Source organism: Dermochelys coriacea, chromosome 1 (genome assembly GCF_009764565.3).
Source record: "Dermochelys coriacea isolate rDerCor1 chromosome 1, rDerCor1.pri.v4, whole genome shotgun sequence".
Lineage (NCBI taxonomy): Eukaryota > Metazoa > Chordata > Testudines > Dermochelyidae > Dermochelys > Dermochelys coriacea.
In genome coordinates, this window is record NC_050068.2 from 333,288,749 (window position 1) to 333,308,631 (window position 19,883).

General features: G+C 41.6%; 1 protein-coding gene across 1 annotated transcript in view; it reads right to left on the bottom strand.

The window, feature by feature from the left end:
- CACNA2D1 (calcium voltage-gated channel auxiliary subunit alpha2delta 1) overlaps nt 1–19,883 on the bottom strand; it is a 682,696-nt gene that overhangs the window by 362,502 nt on the left and 300,311 nt on the right. The window contains 2 exon segments of the mRNA XM_038369134.2: nt 4,947–4,975; nt 4,978–5,005. Coding sequence (XP_038225062.1) covers nt 4,947–4,975; nt 4,978–5,005 — 57 coding nt within the window.

The following is a 19,883-nucleotide window of genomic DNA, read 5'->3' on the forward strand; positions in this document are numbered from 1 at the left end:
GTACCTTTTCAGTAATTATTCCTACTGCCTCAATTTTAAATTATTGATGCAAGGCATTAAGTTATTAGACTCTTTACAATAGTTAAAACTCTAAAGCATTCGTGTTAAAATGGATTTTTAAAAGAAATTCTGTAAAAAATCATTTGGTTTCTATTATATTTATGATTTCCAAACATTCCTGTGTAATAAAGGTTTATTGGCAATGTGCCTGTATCTTAATAAAATTCTACTTACATAGAGAAAAATTCACTTCACATAAACCCAGAGTGTGTCAGCTCTATGGTTCTGATCCATTGCCCACTGAAGCCAGTAGAAATATCCATTGGCTTCAGTTGGCTTTGGATCAGTCTCTATGAAGGTTGAATCTTAGATAGGGAGATCCACCCTCAGACACAAGATGCTGGGCTTCTCATGCAGCACCTCCATCTGCTATTCCAGGCCATGGGCTGGAACAGTGACCATAGCCCCTCTGTGCTGGTAACTCAGAGCATCGGGGGCAACTGGATCTATGTAAGGGCCCAGTCCATATGCACATTCTTAACTTTAATCACATAAGAAGTCCACTGAATTCAACGTGCCAGCCCTCTGCCACAGATGTGAAGTTCATCCATAATACATAGCCACAATTAATTTATATTCAGTGCATTATATTTCTTTCATCGTTTTCTAAATTTTAACTCTTTTATTAGGCTGTGCTCACCTTACCAAGTCACTAGAAAATGTTGCAGATTTCAGTTTGTGTTTATGGTGCTACATAAAATACATTTATTAAATACTAAATAGCTACCCAATGTATTTATTTAAGGAAAATTCCAAAGTGATGAGAATGTCACAAGAATACATTGTGTAGTGCTGACATAGATTCATTACAGCTTCCAGGAGATTACTGAACCTGAAATGCTTTGCAGTCTGTATGTATGGTCTCATCCTTGCACATCATAACCCCACAATCAATTCAGTGGAAGTGGGTCTTGCCCAAAGTCTAACTGATCACCATATTGAGGTCGGGAAGGAATTTTCCCTGGGGTCAGATTGGCAAAAGATCCTGGGGTTGGGGGGTGAGTGTTTTGCCTTCCTCTGGATCATGGGGCATGGGTCACTTGCAGGTTTAAACTAGTGTAAATGGTGGATTCTCTATAACTTGAAGTCTTTAAATCATGATTTGAGGACTTCAATAACTCAGCCAGAGGCTAAGGGTCTATTACAGGAGTGGATGGGTGAGGTTCTGTGGCTAGAAATGTGCAGGAGACAGACTAAATGATCATGATGCTCCCTTCTGGCCTTGAAGTCTATGAATCTATGAGTTAGGTGAACACAGGATGCAGGTTTGGGCCTTTAAGGCCTGATTTAAAGACCACTGACATCAGTGAAAAGACCCGTCCTGAATTCAGTGGGCAATGGATTGGGTCTTAATGTTGTGGCAGAACTGGGTTCCCTCTAAAATACCAAACTTAACCCTCTGTTTCAAGTTGCTTTTTACTGACTCCACTTTGCTAACTCAGGGTTGAAAACATAACCCTACCCCTTTGTTTACACAGTTCACTGAGAAAATGTTAGTTCTTTACCAGCTCTAGGCCACATCACCCTCTACTTACTCCATAGTCTCCATCTTCTTAAACAGTGCGACAAATCCAGTGTATACCACCATGCAATCCCAGCGAAGTCTGTCTCTTCTGTCAAAAGCTTCGCTTTCTGAATTAGGTTAGCTCTTATACTTGCCGCAGCCCTAAATAGTCACTTTTGTGCAGTTTGTTTGGACGCCAAACACTTGAATTATAACTTTCCAGATGCCAGCTAGGTTTGTCATTGATACATCCCCTAATTTTGGGGCTGGGGGATGGGAGGAGAGGACTATCTCTCAAAGCAGTTCAAGTAAAATCCCAAACTCTGAGCTTTTGAGCACTGAAAAAAGTGAAGTTCATTTACTTTTTGCTTGCAGTTCTTGTGTAACAGTTCTCAGTTTCAGCTGGAAAATAAAGCTAGAAACTAGAAATATTACAAGAAAGTCTTCTCTCATGGAACTAGAGATCATTAAAAATGGGGACTTTTTACAAAGAAGAGTCTCTTTTTTTTTTCATCCAAATTTGAATTTCATCTACATTTTTCCTAACCATCCCCACCCCCCGAAAAAGTCAGAGAATTTTTACTAGCTCTACATGAAACTATCAGCAGAATTAACCAGAAAGCTCTGGGTAAGTTTGGACAAATTTTGCATTTTTAGAGTCCTATCTGAACTGAACCTTTGGAAATTTACCCCACACCAAATATTTTAGCATCACCTAATTATCCAAGGATACTAGATCTCTGCCTCAGTTCAACTCTAGCTTACAGACAAAATCTTTGAACCTTAGTATATTTTAAACACTTTTGTTATGTAATTGTGCACAAATATTTACATTCAGAACAAGCTGTTACAACAGATGCTCTGACACTTTTTCTACTGGCACTCTTATACCTCTACACAGACCTCGGAACTTATGTCATGTCTTTTACCCTCACTCCCCTTGGTTTCTTCCACTGAAATCAGCCCATATAGTCACTCTGTAAGAGTGAGCCTCTCGTGTTATATTGTGGGTGGTTTTTTTTTTGTTTGTTTTGTTTTTTTTTTCCCCTCCAAAACCCCACAGGCTATCATTGTGCTACAATATGGCTGTCAATATCATTGCGGATCATGAGCTAATTAAAATCAGCAATAGACTGTGTACAAAAAAGCTTGTTTCTCTTGTGATTCATATGCATGGTGCTGAAGGGGCATTAATAACCCAAAAGAAATAACTCCATCCAACAAGACACTATGAAACCACAAATACAATAAGAAGCAGAATCCATTGAAAACCTTCTACAGTACAGCTTCTGCTTCCAAAACAGTCATTAGGAGAATGAATCTTGCAGTGAAACACAAGTTTATCAAAAAGATCTGTGTGCAAGCTAATTTGATCAGGCATTTTCTAAAAAGTAGGCCAGAAGAGAAGAAAGATTACTTCTGGCTAAAATGGAATAAATTAAATTATAAGATGTTTAATACATTTATTCTCAATTTAATTGCATAATCTAATGTCAAGGTTATTATATTCTGCACAGTGTTCTCATCCTAACTCAAAACAGTAAAGCACAAGCTTGGTTTGCAGCTAATTTATTACAAATCCAACTGCAGATTCTTTTGGCCTATAAGTTATGCACAGATTGTGATTGCCTTAACTCTATAACTCCAGCCACTGCCTGAGCTGTGTGCATTAATATAAAATTACACTTAAAAATTACTTTGCGATCTCTCCTGGGCAATGAATTCTGATGAGACCTGAAGGGAGTATGACAATCTGCATCTTTCCCATAAGCCCAGAGACAGTGCTAGCCAGGTGGCACAATGCATAATGTAGCAGTAAAAGAGTGTATGATCAAACATAGTATCTAAAACTATCCACCCCCTAGTGCACTGAGACCATCAAAACTGCAGACTCTTGCCCATTAGTGATCCACGCTCTTCTGAGCTAGTTACAGGATCTGAATTTGGCCAGAACCTAAGTCATATTTTTAACTGTGTGTGTATAAGTAGGGCCCTACCAAATTCATGGCCATGAAAAACACATCACAGACCATGAAATCTGGTTTCCCTCAGTGAAATTTGGTCTTTTGTGTGCCTTTACACTATACTATACAGATTTCACGGGGGAGACCACTGTTTCTCAAACTGGGGGTCTTGACCCAAAAGCAGGTTGTGGGGAGATTGCAAGGTTATTTTAGGGGGGTTGCGGTATTGCCCCCCTTACTTCTGAGCTGCCTTCAGAGTTGGCTGGCCGGAGAGCAGCAGCTATTGACCGGGTGCCCAGCTCCGAAGGCAGCACCATAGCAGCATCACAGAAGTAAGGGTGGCAACATCACACCGTGCCACCCTTACTTCTGCACTGCTACCTTCAGAGATGGGCAGCCAGAGAGTGGCAGCTGCTGACTGAGGGCCCAGCTCTGAGGGCAGCAGCACAGAAGTAAGGGTGGCAATACTATATCATGCCCGTGTGCTGTAAGTTTGTGTTTGGGACAAAGGCTGTTCAAGTCACATGGTAGAGGATATAAAAAGGCAACTGCATCATCTCCATTTGGTCTTCAGTCCTGCTTCTCACCCCTGAAGTAACTTCTCTACAAACGGAAGCTTAGAACAAAGGACTGATAGACCCATCCAAGCTTTGTATGTGTTCCAAAGGGATTTTAGAAGCTAGAAAACTCACCAGTGCTGCTAAGAACCTGATACATAGAACTTCAGAGTCCATATATGTATCTGATTGTTTTGACCATTTAACAACTCTCTTCTCGTTCTTTTCTTTTATAATAAACCTTTAGATTTAAATACCAAAGGATTGGCTAGCAGTGTGGCATTTTGGGTAAGATCCAAACTAATATTTATCTAGTAATGTGGCTGGTCCTTTGGGAATCAGAAGAACATTTAGTATAGTGAATAGAGTTTTAAGTAACTTCTCATTTTACTGGACCTATTTGCTGATTGGGAGCCAGAGACTGGAATGCAATAAAGGGGGGGGCTCTGTGATTTCTTTCTTCTAGCTTCTTTAGAACCAGTGTAGAGGATCAGGAGCACAGTTTTGTGGCTGGTCGGAGAGTCTAACTACAATGTTAACCATCAGTTTTGGGAGAATCTGATTTCTTTTTTGCAGCCTGCCCTGCCCTTGGAATTTTCAAATGTGGGCTAACCTAGGTACCTTGAGTCACATCACTGTCCTACAGAAACTGATTTAACTCAAATGTATTCATTGTTCACTGCAAAGCAAATTAGCACATGTAAAACATAGATTTTTTCCATCAGGCCACATCCACGTTTTCAGGGGAACAGATTCCTGCTGACACAGCTGTAGTGACAAGTTAAATTTGCAAGAATAGAGTGATAATTGTAAAGTGGGAATTTTTTGAAAAGGTAGATGAGGGGAAAAGTGAAAACTTACCCCAAACTCATCCCTCCACTGATGCGATTTTGAAATGTCTCTGCTTTAGTTGCAAGGTTCTGAAGAAAAGAAAAAAAGACATGAATTTGTTTTCAGTACTTGTCTTAATATAATGATGGTTGTAAACAATGGTCATTATAGGAATGCTTATTTTCTAACCCACATAACAGCTAGCTGCATAACCGTATTAATATGACACTGAGGTGTAACAGGTGTTAGGCCAGTTTCAGTGTATAGTTTCTTAAATTTCTTATTTATTTTTTGTAGAGACACTAAACTTGATGAACAAATATGAGAGATCACTGTGAAGACTTTTAAAGATGCCCATCTACAAGTGGGATGTACTCTATATATTGGACTCTCTGCAGCACATCCAGTTGAACGCACAGGGTGAAGATCAGGACACCTGTAAAAAGCCCAAGAAATAATGCTTTACTCAGGTTGTTCACCCTGCAGTGGTGTGTGAGAAACAGATAATATGCAGCTTCTCCAGCCTGTGGGAATGACACTGGGCTTCAGAAAAGAGGCATTGCCATACTGGATATTAATGATCTTTCACCTCTTCTCTTCTAGGCTGCTAGCTCAGCCTGTAGACTTGAACAGCAACTGCTATTTCGGTGAGATTTCCAAGTCATTTTCATCTGCCTAATACCAATTACTATTACAAGCATTTATTTGTAACCCATCACTGTGGTGACATAGATATCACAAGATAGTCTGAGCTATTAGAGATCATGACATGATTAAGTTGCCTCCTTCATAGGCCCCACTTTGTGTTTCATCTCCTTTTCCTGCCTCTAAAGCTGGTCTCTCTCACCAACAGAAGTTGGTCCAATAAAAGATATTACCTCTCCCACCCTGTGTCTCTAATATCCTGGGACCAACACAGCCATATCAACACTGCATATTCACTGGAAAGTAATTTGCATGTGAATTGCCCCTCTCTAAGTCAAAGAATTCTTTCACCCAAAATTTCAGAAATCCAATACTTGTGGTAAAGCTCTTATCAGCCCCATCTCTCTTGGTGCTCAACTCACATACATTACCTAAAGGGTAAGCTGAATTCCTAATCACATCCATCCAGAAACACAACATGGGAGTTACAATACTAGAACAAGCCTCTGATCCTATCTCGTTGTTGTCCTCCTTCTGGCCGTACCAGTCCCCGATAAATCAGCGGGCTAGGACAATAAACATAATGACCTTAGCCAATGTAATCAATGTATGACCACTGGGGCAGATCATTCTCTGTAGCATGAAGTTTGATATCCCGTGTTACTTTTTAACCGAGACACTGTAGTTGTAACTGTTTTTTCTCATACATGTAAATATATTTTTATCTCATTAAGTTATTTACTTCTGTCTTCTCCTTATTAAATGATATTTCTATAGGTGGAGTATACACTCTCTTTATATATATTTAATATATTATTTAAATGTGTTGCCTTTCAATTTCATTATGCAGTAAGGGTCATGATGAAGGAAGAATGTCTATCCCTTCTGATTCTTCTTGTGTCAAACATTATAATCCTTTTTATTATTTTTCATTTTAAAACCCTCCTCATATGCAATTCCCAAGCCTTTTCTGATTCCCCTCTCTAGACATTTCCCTTTTTTCGGCTATACTCTGAGATGAGTAAATACAAAATTAATACTCAATTGAGTAAAAACACGCCATATATTTTAAAAATGCATTATATTTCTGCTGTTCCTTTTGCTCACCCACACATTGTAATCACTAGATAGACTGCGCTGAGCACATGCTGACCATAACTACTCCAAATTTTTCTTGAGAGGTTCTTCATAATCAGTGTTTCTGAAAAAATTTCTTTCCCTAACATGCATTCCCTTGCACTTACCACCATTAATTTAATCTGCCATTATGTTACCCAATCACTAAGATTTATTAGATCCTGGAAATAATGTGTTGGCGAGCATATGTTTCTGCATAAATTTTACCACCTAAATACTTACCTCATATTATAGGTGGGGCTAATAGGACCACCTATTAATGTTGCCAGACACTTCCCACTATAAGGCCATGGTTTCAGTTGTTTATCATCTTGCCAGATTTTAACTGTTTGGGCTAAAAGTTTCCATGCCCGAATTCTTGTCTCAGGCAGATTTTTTTTTTTTTAAAGAAAATGTCACCCAAAATGCTAAAGCCATTTCCAAGAATAAGCATAACTAGTTTTGCCCATATTAAAAAATTCTAGTGACCTTTGCTTTGAAAAGCTCTAATGTTCCCGTGCTCAGAAATCTGACCAGAAGAGTGGCCTTTTCCCAACCCTATGAAAATCTGTCAATATATGGCCAAGTTACAAGCCTCTGGGAGGGAAGGGGGGGGCAGTGTGGAGAAACAGTTCACACATGCTCAATAAAGACTGGCTAGAGCTTTGCAGCTAATACGTTCTGATGATTCCATCTGCACCAAGCATGCTCCAGGCCAGAGTTAAGCAGGAAATTATCTGCAATTACAGCTCTGGGCTGCTGCAAGCTGTAGCCAGGCTGGCACCAGAACTAAAAGAAGGGAGATTTTCTTTCTGGTGCTCTCAATCTCCCCATGCTGGTGTCCAGGCAGCAGGGAGGAATAAGCTTCCTGATTGGAATGCACAGGTACCTACTGACATTTCCTACATTTTGAGGACTTGACTTTGCAGCCTTAATAGCGTTCTTTTAATGTAACTTTGGTTTGGGTTTTTTGTGTGTATTTGTTTGGGGTTGGGGTGAGGGTGAGACAGAGATATAGATATAGATGTCTCATGCAATTCCTCGTACAATCTGTAGAGAACTCCCACTACGAACTATTTTAGCACCCTCTCTTTAAATTCATCTTCAGACTTTGTAATGGAAGTCAGACATCTGGGAAACACCAAAGAAAGTGCACAAGGATATCAACAAACACAATTCCATATGTTTATTGCACAGAACACACCCTTCTAACAGGCCTTTGTTACAAGAAAAAGGTAATTCAAAGACCAATCCTTCATTTTAATATCCAACTCAGGCAAAACAGTGTAAAGGAGGTATGTTATTAGAGATATGTTGTTAGAGGGAAGAAATGGGACTAGATGGCTCAGGGGATTGATAACAGGATTCTAAAACTCTCTGATTTTAGTAATCTATTTGAATCTAGTTAAGATCAATAGTGAATAAAATTAACTACCCTCTGATGACATCTGGTCACTATGGGACAGATCCAAAGTCAGTTAAAGTCAATGGAAAGATCCCCATTGACGACAATAGGCTCTGGATCAAATCTTACGTGAAATGAATTGGTGGTGTACATTTTATTGCCAGTTGATCCATAACAACAATAGTTTTATAATGTGTAAATCGCCACTTTTGTTTGCAGTCTCAGCAAAGAGACTGAGACCTAAATGATCACCACCCTGCCGGTGGTGCCTTTAGAAATGAGTTTGGCCACAGTGGTTGGCTTGGCTGCACATGTGAGTTTGGCCACATAAGGGCTTGGCTGCATATGTGAGTTACAGCGCATTAAAGGAGCCCCGGGCACACTAGCTCACTGCTCGTCCACACTGGGAAGGCACATAGAGCGCTCTGACTCCATGGCTAGAGCACTGCTGGTATTCTACCTCGGCGAGTGGAATGACATTTCTGCACCCCTGCTGGAGCGCCGTGATGTCAGTGTGGATGCCCTGGTCCGTTAGTACACTCCGATTGGCCTCCAGAAGTGTCCCACAATGCCTGTTCTAGCCACTCTGGTCATCATTTTGAACTCTACTGCCCTGCCTTCAGGTGACCAACTGTCAGACCAGCTCTTTAAATTCTCTGGGAATTTTGAAAATCCCCTTCCTGTTTGCTCAGCCAGGCGTGAAGTGCTCTCAGCGAATCTTTCCAGGTGACCATGCCTCCATGTACCAGGCGGTCCCCAGTATGGAGCAATGGCGAGGTGCTGGACCTCATCAGTGTTTCGGGGAGGAAGTTGTCCAGTCCCAGCTGTGCTCCAGCCGTAGGAATTACAATACCTTTGGGCAGAAATCAAGGGACATGATGGAAAGGTGCCATGACTGGGACACACTGCAGTGCAGGATTAAAGTGAAGGAGCTGCAGAATGCCTACCACAAAGCCCGTGAGGCAAACTGCCGCTCCAGTGCTACCTCTGAGATCTGCCATTTCTACAAAGAGCTGGACACAATACTTGGGGGCGACCCCACCTCCACTCCAAGTACCACCATGGACACTTCAGAGCCCAGTTCAACAAGGCAGGAGGAGGAGGAGCAAAGTGGGAGCGAGGGTGCTGAGGCGGAGGAAGACACCCCGGAATCCCTAGATACATGCGGCCAGGAGCTGTTCTCAAGATAGGAGGAAGGTAGCCGGTGCTTGGGGAAGGACAAACACCAGAGGAGGTTCCCGGTAAGCGGCTTTTATTTTGGGAAGGAAGCTATACGGTGCAGGCTCTTGGGCTAGGAGGGTTAGGATTGCATGCATGCCTAGATGCAGAATAGGGCATTGATGTGCTCTCTCACATCATGGTAATCGGCCTCAGTGATCCCTTCAAAGGTCTCATCCAGAACTTAGGCAATGCACTTGCGCAGGTTTGCTCAGGGAGAGCATTGTGGTCCTTGTCCCAGTAAGGCTAACTTGTCCGCGCCACTGTACTGTGAGGGTGGGAGAACCATTGCTGCACACAGGCAAGCTGTTTATGAGCCAGGGCGGAAGCCACAATGCAGTAGAAGACCCTCCCTTGCTTCCCAGGTCACCCTCAGCAGAGAGATATCTTCCAGGATGAACTCCTGTGGAAAATGTGGGGACAGTGTTCAGGATAGGAGCCCCCTGCTGCTTTTGGCTCTCCCCAAAGCACAGAAACCCAGAGGACAGTACAGCCGTGAAACAATCAGTCACGCTTGACTTGTGCTTACTCACCATTTTGGGGCTCCCGTGAGTTATGTGCACTCACTTTGGGATGGGCAAATTATGCTTTTGTGTAGACTGGTGCTTGCCTTTAAGAATGGGGGAATCATTGCTCTGTCTGGTGTGAACAATGCTGCCTCTGTTAAGTGTTTCATTTTGCCTTTACAGATGCAACCTTGAGATCTCAGCCATCCATGTTATCACCAGCTGAAAGACTCCAAAGAATCAGAAAGAGGCCATGTAGAAGCAAGGAAAACATGTTGCATGAAGTAAAACAGCATTCAAGTAATGAAAATCAAAAAGTGCAGAAGTGGCAGACAGTGAAAGGAGGGTATGCCAGCAGAATGAGGAGCGCCAGCACAAAACGCAGTGCTCCGGCAGCAAAGCACGCATCGGCTGATAAGCATAATGGAGCGTCAAGCGGACTCGATCCAGGCACTCGTAGCCGTGCAGGTGGAGCACTACCGTGCCCGACCACCCCTGCGCCCTTGTCCCAAAACTCTTTCCCTTGTGCCCCCATGTCACCTCCAACCCACTTTCCCCAACATTCGGGTTCTTACTGCCACCAGCTGCCTCCAAAATCTGTAGTGTCACCATCCAGCCCTGAAAACTATGACCCTTTGCACTCAACCCCCATCACCATGCATTATAGCCATCCTGAAGTTCAGCACTCATTGCACAGCACTCCAGACAGGAAGGTTAAGTCTGGTAACAGGACATATGAAAATCTCTGATTGTACTGTTCTCCACCCCACCCCACCCCTTGCCCTTTCTGTTTCCCAAGCAGTTGTGTTTCTTTTCAATAAATGAATTTTCTTTTCAATAAATGGATTTTTTGGCTTTGAAAACATTCTTTATTATTGCATAAAGTAAAAGTTACCTTAGCCCAGGAAAGCAACAGGCACTGCAAGTCAGCATAGCAAAACGCAGATTCCTACTAACATTGGAACCACTGCACTTCACTCCTATGCAGGGCACCAGACATTACTGGTGGCTTTCAGCCTCAAATTGCTCCCTCAAGGCATTGCTCCCTAACCCTTGCAGCCCTGCACTGGGCCCCTCTAATAGCCCTTCTCTCTGGCTGTTCAAATTCAGCCTCCAGGTGTTGAACCTCCAAGTTCCATGCCTGAGTGAATCGTTCACCCTTTGCTTCACAAATGTTATGGAGGGTACAGCACACAGATATAACCATAGGGATGCTGTCATCAGGCCAGCTTCCCATACAGAGAGCGCCAGTGGCCCTTTAAACAGCCAAAAGCACACTCCACAGTCATTCTGGCACCAACTCAGCCTGTTGTTGAACCGCTCCTTGCTGCTGTCAAGGGCTCCCTATATAGGGTTTCATGAGACATGGCATTAAAGGGTAAGCAGGGTCTCCAAGGATCACAATGGGCATTTCGACTTCCCCTACGGTGATCTTCTGGTCTGGGGAAAAAAGTCCCTGCTTGCAGCTTCCTGAACAGGCCAGTGTTCCAAAAGATGCATATGTCATGCACCTTCCAGGCCAGCCTGCGTTAACGTCAATGAAATGCCCACGGTGATCCACAAGCGCCTGGAGAACCATAGAGAAATATCCCTTCCGATTAACATACTCCAAGGCTAGGTGGACTGGTGCCAGAATTGGAATATGCATTCCATCTATCGCCCCTCCGCAGTTAGGGAAAACCATTTGTGCAATGCCATTCACAATGTCATGCAAGTAATCCAGCTCACGGTTCTTCTGAGCAGGATGCGATTAACAGCCCTGCAAACTGCATAAACACAATTCCAACGGTCGACTTTCCCACTCCAAACTGGTTAGTGACCGATGGTTAACTGTCTGGAGTTGCCAGCTTCCAGATTGCAAGAGCCACCTGCTTCTCCACCCTCAAGGCAGCTCTCAATCTCTTGTCCTTGTGCTGCCTGGTTGGGGTGAGCTCATCACACAGTCCCATGAAAGTGGCTTTCTCATCCAAAAGTTCTGCAGCACTGCTCATCATCCCAGACTTGCATGACGATGTGATCCCACAACTCAGTGCTTGTTTCCTGGGCCCAAAAGTGTGTTCCACGGCGGTGAGCTTGTCCGTGAATGCAACAAGCAAACTCGTATCACATGCATTATTCGAGTCGATATCATCGTCGGAGCCCTTGCTGTCACTTTGGATCATAAGGAATAATTCGACTGCCAAATATGACGTGCAGGTGAGACTTGTCAGCATACTCCTCAGCAGTTCAGGCTCCATTCCCACAGACCGAGAGGGAAGACAGAGCGCACAATACAAAGAAGTTGAAAGATGGCGCCAAATGTGGACGGAAGCACAGGGATCACTGGGATGCGAACCGATGCATCATGGGGCGTTGGGACAGGACCCAGAATGCCCCGCACCTCCTGCCCCCTTCCCACAAAGCCACAGCACCAGAATGGGAAAAGGTGATCTGTGGGATAGCTGCCCATAATGCACCACTCCCAATGCTGCTGCAAGTGCTGCAAATGTGGCCACGCCAGTGCGCGTGCAGCTGTCAGTGTGGACAGAATGCAGCACTTTCCCTACTGCGCTCTCCGAAGGCGGGTTTAACTTAAAGCACTCTACATCTGCAAGTGTAGCCACGTCCTAGTAAGACGCTTCCATTGGTGCTGTCAGTGTTGGACCAGCACAGTGGAGAGAGGAAGTCAAACTCCAGGACTGGCAGGCTGGCACGTTTTACAAGCACTGCATTAATTTTATCTCATTATTATTATTTACTTGCAATCATCCTATAAACAATGTCAGAGCATAGCCTGTTCCTTGCCAAAGAAGAGCTGTGCCCACTCTACTATGTTAGGCAATTCAAACTATTCATAGCTAATAGGAAATTACTGATGTCTTATCAGCATTTCCACCCACGATTACCTTCCAACTGGCCAACTTCCATGTTTGCAAAACAAAAACAATGCCATTATAACATGATGCATTATGCTGGGACAAAGCATTAGATTAATTCATTACCTCAAATACCTCAGTGTGATAATGCACTGGCATAATGCAATGGGATGGGGATTTATAAATCCCCATTTCTTTACTTGATACAGCCAGTTCTGCATCAATTGTAGAGGAGGTGCTCTAATGAGTGATAGCTGATTAAGCCATGTATCATAATAATATAGCAAAGCGGGACATAGTGTGACATCACTGCACAAAACTATACAACACAGATATTTATTTGTATTTGGCTCCTTAAACATGCCTCAATATATCCTTGAAGGACAGCTCTGAACTTCTTCTGGTTTATAGAGAGACAAGAGGAACCCAAATGAGCCAAACCGATAATGGGTTAAAATGGAGGAATATCTGTTTGCATTGCCCTGCTCAGGATTTCAGAGAAGGTAAGGAGCAACCAGACATGAACCTCTCTTTGAAATCTATAGAGACTCTTATTTAACAAGTTGTTCATTTTTTGTGCTCAACTGTACTTCACAGTGGAACTGCCCAAAGCAAATAAGAAAGTTAATTCTCACATCCAGTATTTCTATTGAGTGGAAGAATTAGTAATACAAAATCATAAAAGCTCCTGTTCTCTTGAAGTTCCCAGCCCAGCTTTGCAGTCATGAGTTTCAAGTAGTTTGGATAACCATCCACATGTGTGTGTGTATTCCAAATAAAAACAATCAACCCTAAATAATAAGCTACTTAGCACTTCTGTGGCATTTTATAAATGTAGATCTCAAAACATCTTAACAATGTCTACCCACCTTACACCTACATTTTGAATTTTGAGAAACTGAGCCACAGAGAGGTAAAGCCCCACATTTACAAAAGTGGCATTTAATCCCAGCTGCCCAATATTAGACAATTTTCTAAGATGCCCAATTTTCTACGATGTTCCCACATCTCCAGCTGCAGATGTTCAGCACCTCTGGAAATCAGGCCCTAGTTGTGCAAAGCTGGGCATGCAAACTCACAGCCCCTTTAGAAAACTTAGGTCGAAGCTACTTGCCAAAAGTCACATGGGAGACCTGAATGCCAAGGTTGGTAAGGACAACACAACAATGACAGAGCAATGGGAAGACATGGGTGTGGCACCATGATTGAAAATGGAGGGAGGCTTGTTGATCTCTGCAATATGAAAGACCTAGTCATTGGCGGAACCCTATTTCAACATCATGAAATTCACAAGCTGACATAATGTTCTCCAAATGGCAGAGATAAGAACCAGATTGACCAAACAATGATCAATGGCAAATGGTGATGCTCACTGACAGATGTGAAAGTGAAAAGAGGAGCAGATGTTGGCAGCGACCACCACCTTGTGACAGCCTCCATCAATCTAAAACTGAGAAGCGTGGGTCCACCAAACAAGGGACATAGACATCATAACATTGACAAACTAAAGTCCCGTGAAATACAGAAAGCCTTTGGTTCTTCAGTTAAAGAACAGGTTTCCGACACTTGCAGACCTTGGTGAAAAGGAGGGGAACGCAGATGAGGAGATCAACAAGATATGGGACAAAGTAACAGCAATCTATAAACTGAGCAGTGAAGCCTGTCTAGGCTACAGGCAGAAGAGAAGGAAGGAGTGGATTAAATCCAGCACATGGAACTCCATAGAAACCAGATGAGCCCTGAAGAAAAAGTTTTAGACACAAAATCCCATAAGCTAAAGGACAAATATCACAAGCACTAGAGCCAGGCACACCGGAAGGTCAAATGCCTTGTGAGAGCGAACAACATTATATTGATAATCTGGCAACACAAGCAAAGGACGCAGCTGCTCGTGGTGAACAAAGAACGGTTTACAAAATGACGTGGCTTATCAGTAGTAAACAGCAGACAGCAACAAACACTCATCAGGGACAAACAAGGCCATGTACTGACAACAGAAAAAGAACATGAAATGCCCTGGACATAGCATTTCAAAGAATTCCTGAACAGGGAGCCACCTAAAGAGGAAGCAAACATCTAGGTGTCAGAAGAAGATCTTGATATCAACACAGACACCCCATCTAAGGAAGAGATCATTCAAGCATCAAATCCTTAAAAAATGAGAAAAATCCTGGTAAGGATAACTTGAATGCAGAATTGTTCCAAGTAAATCCTGAGTTAGCAGCATTTATCCTGGTCCCTCTATTTGCATCAGTCTGGGAAAGGGAAAAATTGTCATATGAGTGGACCAATGGGGTGATAGTGAAGATACCAAAGAAAGGAATTCTCAGTGACTATATAACTGGTGTGGTATCACACTTTTATCTGTGCCAAGCAAGGTATCGTGTAAGATCACAGTCCAGCGCATATCTGAGGCAGTTGATAGCGTTCTCAGAAAATAGCAAGCCGGTTTTCGGAAAGGGCATGAATCCACAGACCAGATCTTCATGCTATGAAACATAATAGAACAATGCTTAGAATGACAATGGCAACTCTATATAAACTTCACAGACTTTGAGAAGGCTTTTGATAGCATTCACAGGATCAGCCTATGGTGCATTCTATGGGCATATGGAATCCCTCTCTGTATAATCATCATCATCAAAAGCTTCTATTCCAACTTTACATGCAGTGTTGATCACAGTGAGCTCAGTTTTGAAGTCAAAACAGTAGTGTATCAGGGGTATGTCATATCTGCAACATTGCCACCGACTGGGTAATGAGGCATACAACAAAAGACATGTCAAGAGGCATTAAATGGACACCCTTCTCATCCCTTGAAGACCTGGACATCACAGATGATCTCACTCTCCTATCATATACCCAGCACCATATAAAAGAAAACCAACTTGACTCAACACATTCAGCCAGCAAATTGGACAGAAAATCAACCTCAATAAGACAGCTATCATGACCTTTAATATTGCCTCACCATCACTAGTACAGATAGAGGATCATGTTCTCATCAATGTAGAAAAATTCATATACTTGGGCAGCACTATCAGCCATGGTGGTGGAACAAGCCAGCACATCCGGAACAGAATCCATAAATCCAGGAACAACTTCAGGAGCTTAAATACAGTCTGGAAATCATCAAAATACAACACCAAAACCAAACTCAAGATTTATCAGAGCTGCGTACTTTCAATTCTACTTTATAGCGCAGAATGCTGGGGAATGAGAAAGTCTGACATGGCCAAACTGTCTTCATTCCATACAACCTGCCTCAGAAAAGTCCTCTGTATATTTTGGTCCAGAACAATCTCAAACCAAGACCTATTCACTGCTGCCAAAAATATCTGAGCACCATCATTATCAGGAGACACTGAGACGGATTGGCCATGTGCTTCGGATGGAAACTGATTCCATTACCAGAATAGCAATAAGATGGACACCTGAAGGTGAGAAAAAATGAGGACACCCAAAAACAACATGTCAAAGAACTATGGAAGCTGAGCTGAAAAACCTGGGGCACAGCTGCGGGAACCACTTAAAATCTTGCCAGAAACAGACAGGAGTGGAGGTGCTTCACTTCTGCCCTAAACGCCAGAGGCATAATGGGAACATGATGATGATGGTTCTAGTCCCAACTATTGTCATACAAGGTGCCATTTTTAATGGTTAGCATAGGGATAGTCAAGCAGAACTGCAAGGATCTAAGATTTTGCAAGTAACTTACAGTGTGATCACGAACAAGTCACTTACCCTTCTTTGTAAAGTTGGATATCTTTGGACAAAAGATAAAAGAATGTCTAGAACGGTATTTTTTAAAAACACAATTAATATTTGACTTCGTATTTGTAAAGTTAAGACGTTCTCATGCACAGATGCTGTGCCTATTGTTCTGAGCAGGGAAGACACTCTACCACTATTGTTGTAGGAGCATGTAGTCTAGAGAGGCAATGCTCTCTTAAAAGTATAATTAGAAGCAAGGGTCATAACAGATCAACTGTGCAGCAAATTAGGAGTTATTTGTGCCCTTTCTTGTTCCTTGGTGATGTACAAAGACAATCTCAACTTTTCTCACCCTCACCTCCAAATAATTTCTGCTTTTTAATCACAGAAATTTCAGGTCTTGCCTTCTTTCTTTCCTGCGAAGATTCTCTGGAGACCATGAATTGGACAGTGATGCAACAATAGGCTGAAACTTGAAAAAAGACTCAACACCGCCACCCCTATCAGAGGAGGACTAAGTAAGCTGAAGTTTAGCTTGAACCTACTATGATGCTACTAACCTACTGCAGATCCTCACAGGATTCTCCAGCAAAACCTGGGACACCAAGAGCTGATATTTTAAAGTTTAAAAATAAGAGAGAAAGGTCCCTAACAAAGGTTTTTTTTGCAAATCATTTTTGATCATTTACATCTCTATGTGCCTCAGTTTACCCATCTATAAAGGTATTGTGAAGAAGAAAGTTTATGAAGTGTTTGGAAAACCATGACTGAATGGAGCTACAGAAACACTAAGTAGTATTGTTATTATCCTTTTGAGTACATATATCGTGATATAAAGAACATTATTAATGGCAGCATTTAGACATTATTTTAGGTCCCCATAGATGATGGGGAAAAAATCTACTGTTACAAGGAGGAATATTGAAAAATATTGCATTGGGCTAATACTTGCCAGTCCTCTTACCTGCAATTATTTTTATTTATTTGTTAAAGAATCAGATCTGCTGTCCATTGTTTTCTTGATATGTGCTGTTCAACTATGCATTACCTTCAATAACCTTCAATTCAATGAGGCGACAATTATTAATATGAAAACAACTAGCCTTAGAAACACCGTCTCTGCTCACAAGCAGGTATTCTCATCCACACACTGAAAAATAATGTTGCTTATTGTTACATTTCTTTTAATCTTTCCAGCAGAGCTGCTACCCTTAAAGTGAAATATCCATTGTGGAAGACTAAGAAAATGCAAACGGATCCAAGGTTTATATTTATTTCAACTTTTCTGTAACTTTTAAAGGGGTTACAAAAAACCCACATAAATCGTACTAACTGTCAATCTAAGATAGTCCCCAGGTCCCAAAGAAGCCTTTGATATACCATAGTCTGCAGGAACAAGACCTGAAGAAGCTTTATCTGATCCGTTGAAAGAGCAACTCCCTAAAAGGCCCATTCATCTTCCAATGTTCCCTTTTCTTGTCTGTCATATCTTTATCTCCCCCTAGCCAGCACAGACCTCTGTCAGTTCATGGCTCTATTACAATTATATTCAGTAGAATGAAATCGATCTTCTTATGCTTCCGACCTCCTCCCCTCAAGTATTTCATCTTGAAATAATATTTGACTATCCCTTGGTACATTAAGCCATTAAAAAATGTGTAATCCGAGAGCTATTAGACCTCAATAGTCTGATAAAAGCTTTCTAAAATGCTGAATTCCAAGGAATATTTTTTTTAGGTCATTTAAAAAGAGATGTGCCCAGGGAGAATGTAGCAGCATCACAGCTGGCTTCGAGCAATTTAGAAATATAGAATGAACTTCAAATGCTGATTTGGAGATATATTTCATATACTCCATCCTGTTATGTATGAATATACAGAAAACATCACTGTACAGTATGTGCAGATTATATAGATAAATAAAAGAACATATACTGTCACACAAATATTAGTTTCCTTTAACTAATTATAAACACCACACCATACCACACAGGGACATAAGGGAAAGAAATGGGTTGGGATGGGGGTGAGGTACGCAGTTCCTGGCAAAAAGAAGCAAAAATGCAAGAATATAAGAGAATGCTATTTTTAAAATGTTTTAATAAAATCTGATCACGCATTGCAAGCTAGAAGAATTATTTATTTGTTCATAATGCTGCTACTTTCTCTTTATTAAGTTGAACTTAATTAAACCACTCACATAGAACTAGATTCTGCTACCCTTACTCAGGTATGGTACCTTACTCTGTAGTAATCAACTGCAGTAAATAGGACTATTTATAGAGCACAGTACTACTCATTTTAAGTAAATGTGGTTAAATGATCCTAAATCAGTGATACTCAGACTGAGGCTCTCGAGCCGCAAATGACTCTTAACGTATCTCCTGTGGCTCTTTGCAGCACACAATATTAAAACACTCTGATTTAATTATTAACCAATCAGGATGTTTTACTATGTATTAACTAATCGTAGTTGATAAAATAATACTTGGTCAGTCATTCAGCTGTGAGAATAATGTAAGAATAATTTTATATTATATATATATATAAACTAAATATTTCCCCCCATCATACTGGTTAAATATGAATATATAGTACTATAGTAAATGAAACAATGAATTCACACTCCTGTGGCTCTTTTGGGTAATTTTGATCATTAATTTGGCTCCTGAAACCACTGAGATACGAGTATCATTGCCCTAAGTGATCATTCTTGCCATATTCCAAATTTGTCATGTTTTTTCTGTGGGTAACTGCTATGAAGATAATTCATAGATTCCAAGGCCAAGACCATTGTGATACAGGAGGTCAGACTAGATGATAACACAGATCACAGAACTTCCCCAAATACCTCCTAGAGCAGATCTTTTAGAAAAACCTCCCATCTTGATTTAAAATTGTCAGTGATGCAGAATCCACAATGACCCTTAGTAAATTGTTCCCATGGTTAATTACTATCACAGTTAAAAATGTATGCCTTATTTCCAGTCTGAATTTTTCTAGCTTCAGCTTCCACCATTGAATCGTGTTATACCTTTCTCTGTTAAATTTAGAAGCCAATTATTAAATATTTGTTCCCCGTGTAGTACTTATAGACTGTAATTAAGTCACTCCTTAACCTTCTCTTTGTTAAGCTAAAAAAAATTGAGCTCCTTGGTTCTATCACTATAAGGCATGTTTTCTAATCCTTGAAATATTCACATGGCTCTTCTCTGAACCATCTCTAATATATCAACATCCTTCTTGAACTGTGGATACCAGAACTGGACATAATATTCCAGCAGTGGTCGCACCAGCACCAAATATAGAGGTAAATCAATCTCTCTACTCCTACTCGAGACTCCTCTATTTATGCATCCCAGGATCACATTAGCTCTTTTGGCCACAGCATCATGCTGGAAGCTCATGTTCAGCTTCATGTTCACCATGACCCTAAAATCTTTTTCAGAGTCACGGCTCCCAGGATACAGTTCCCCATCCCTATAAGTATGTCCTACATTCTTTGTTCC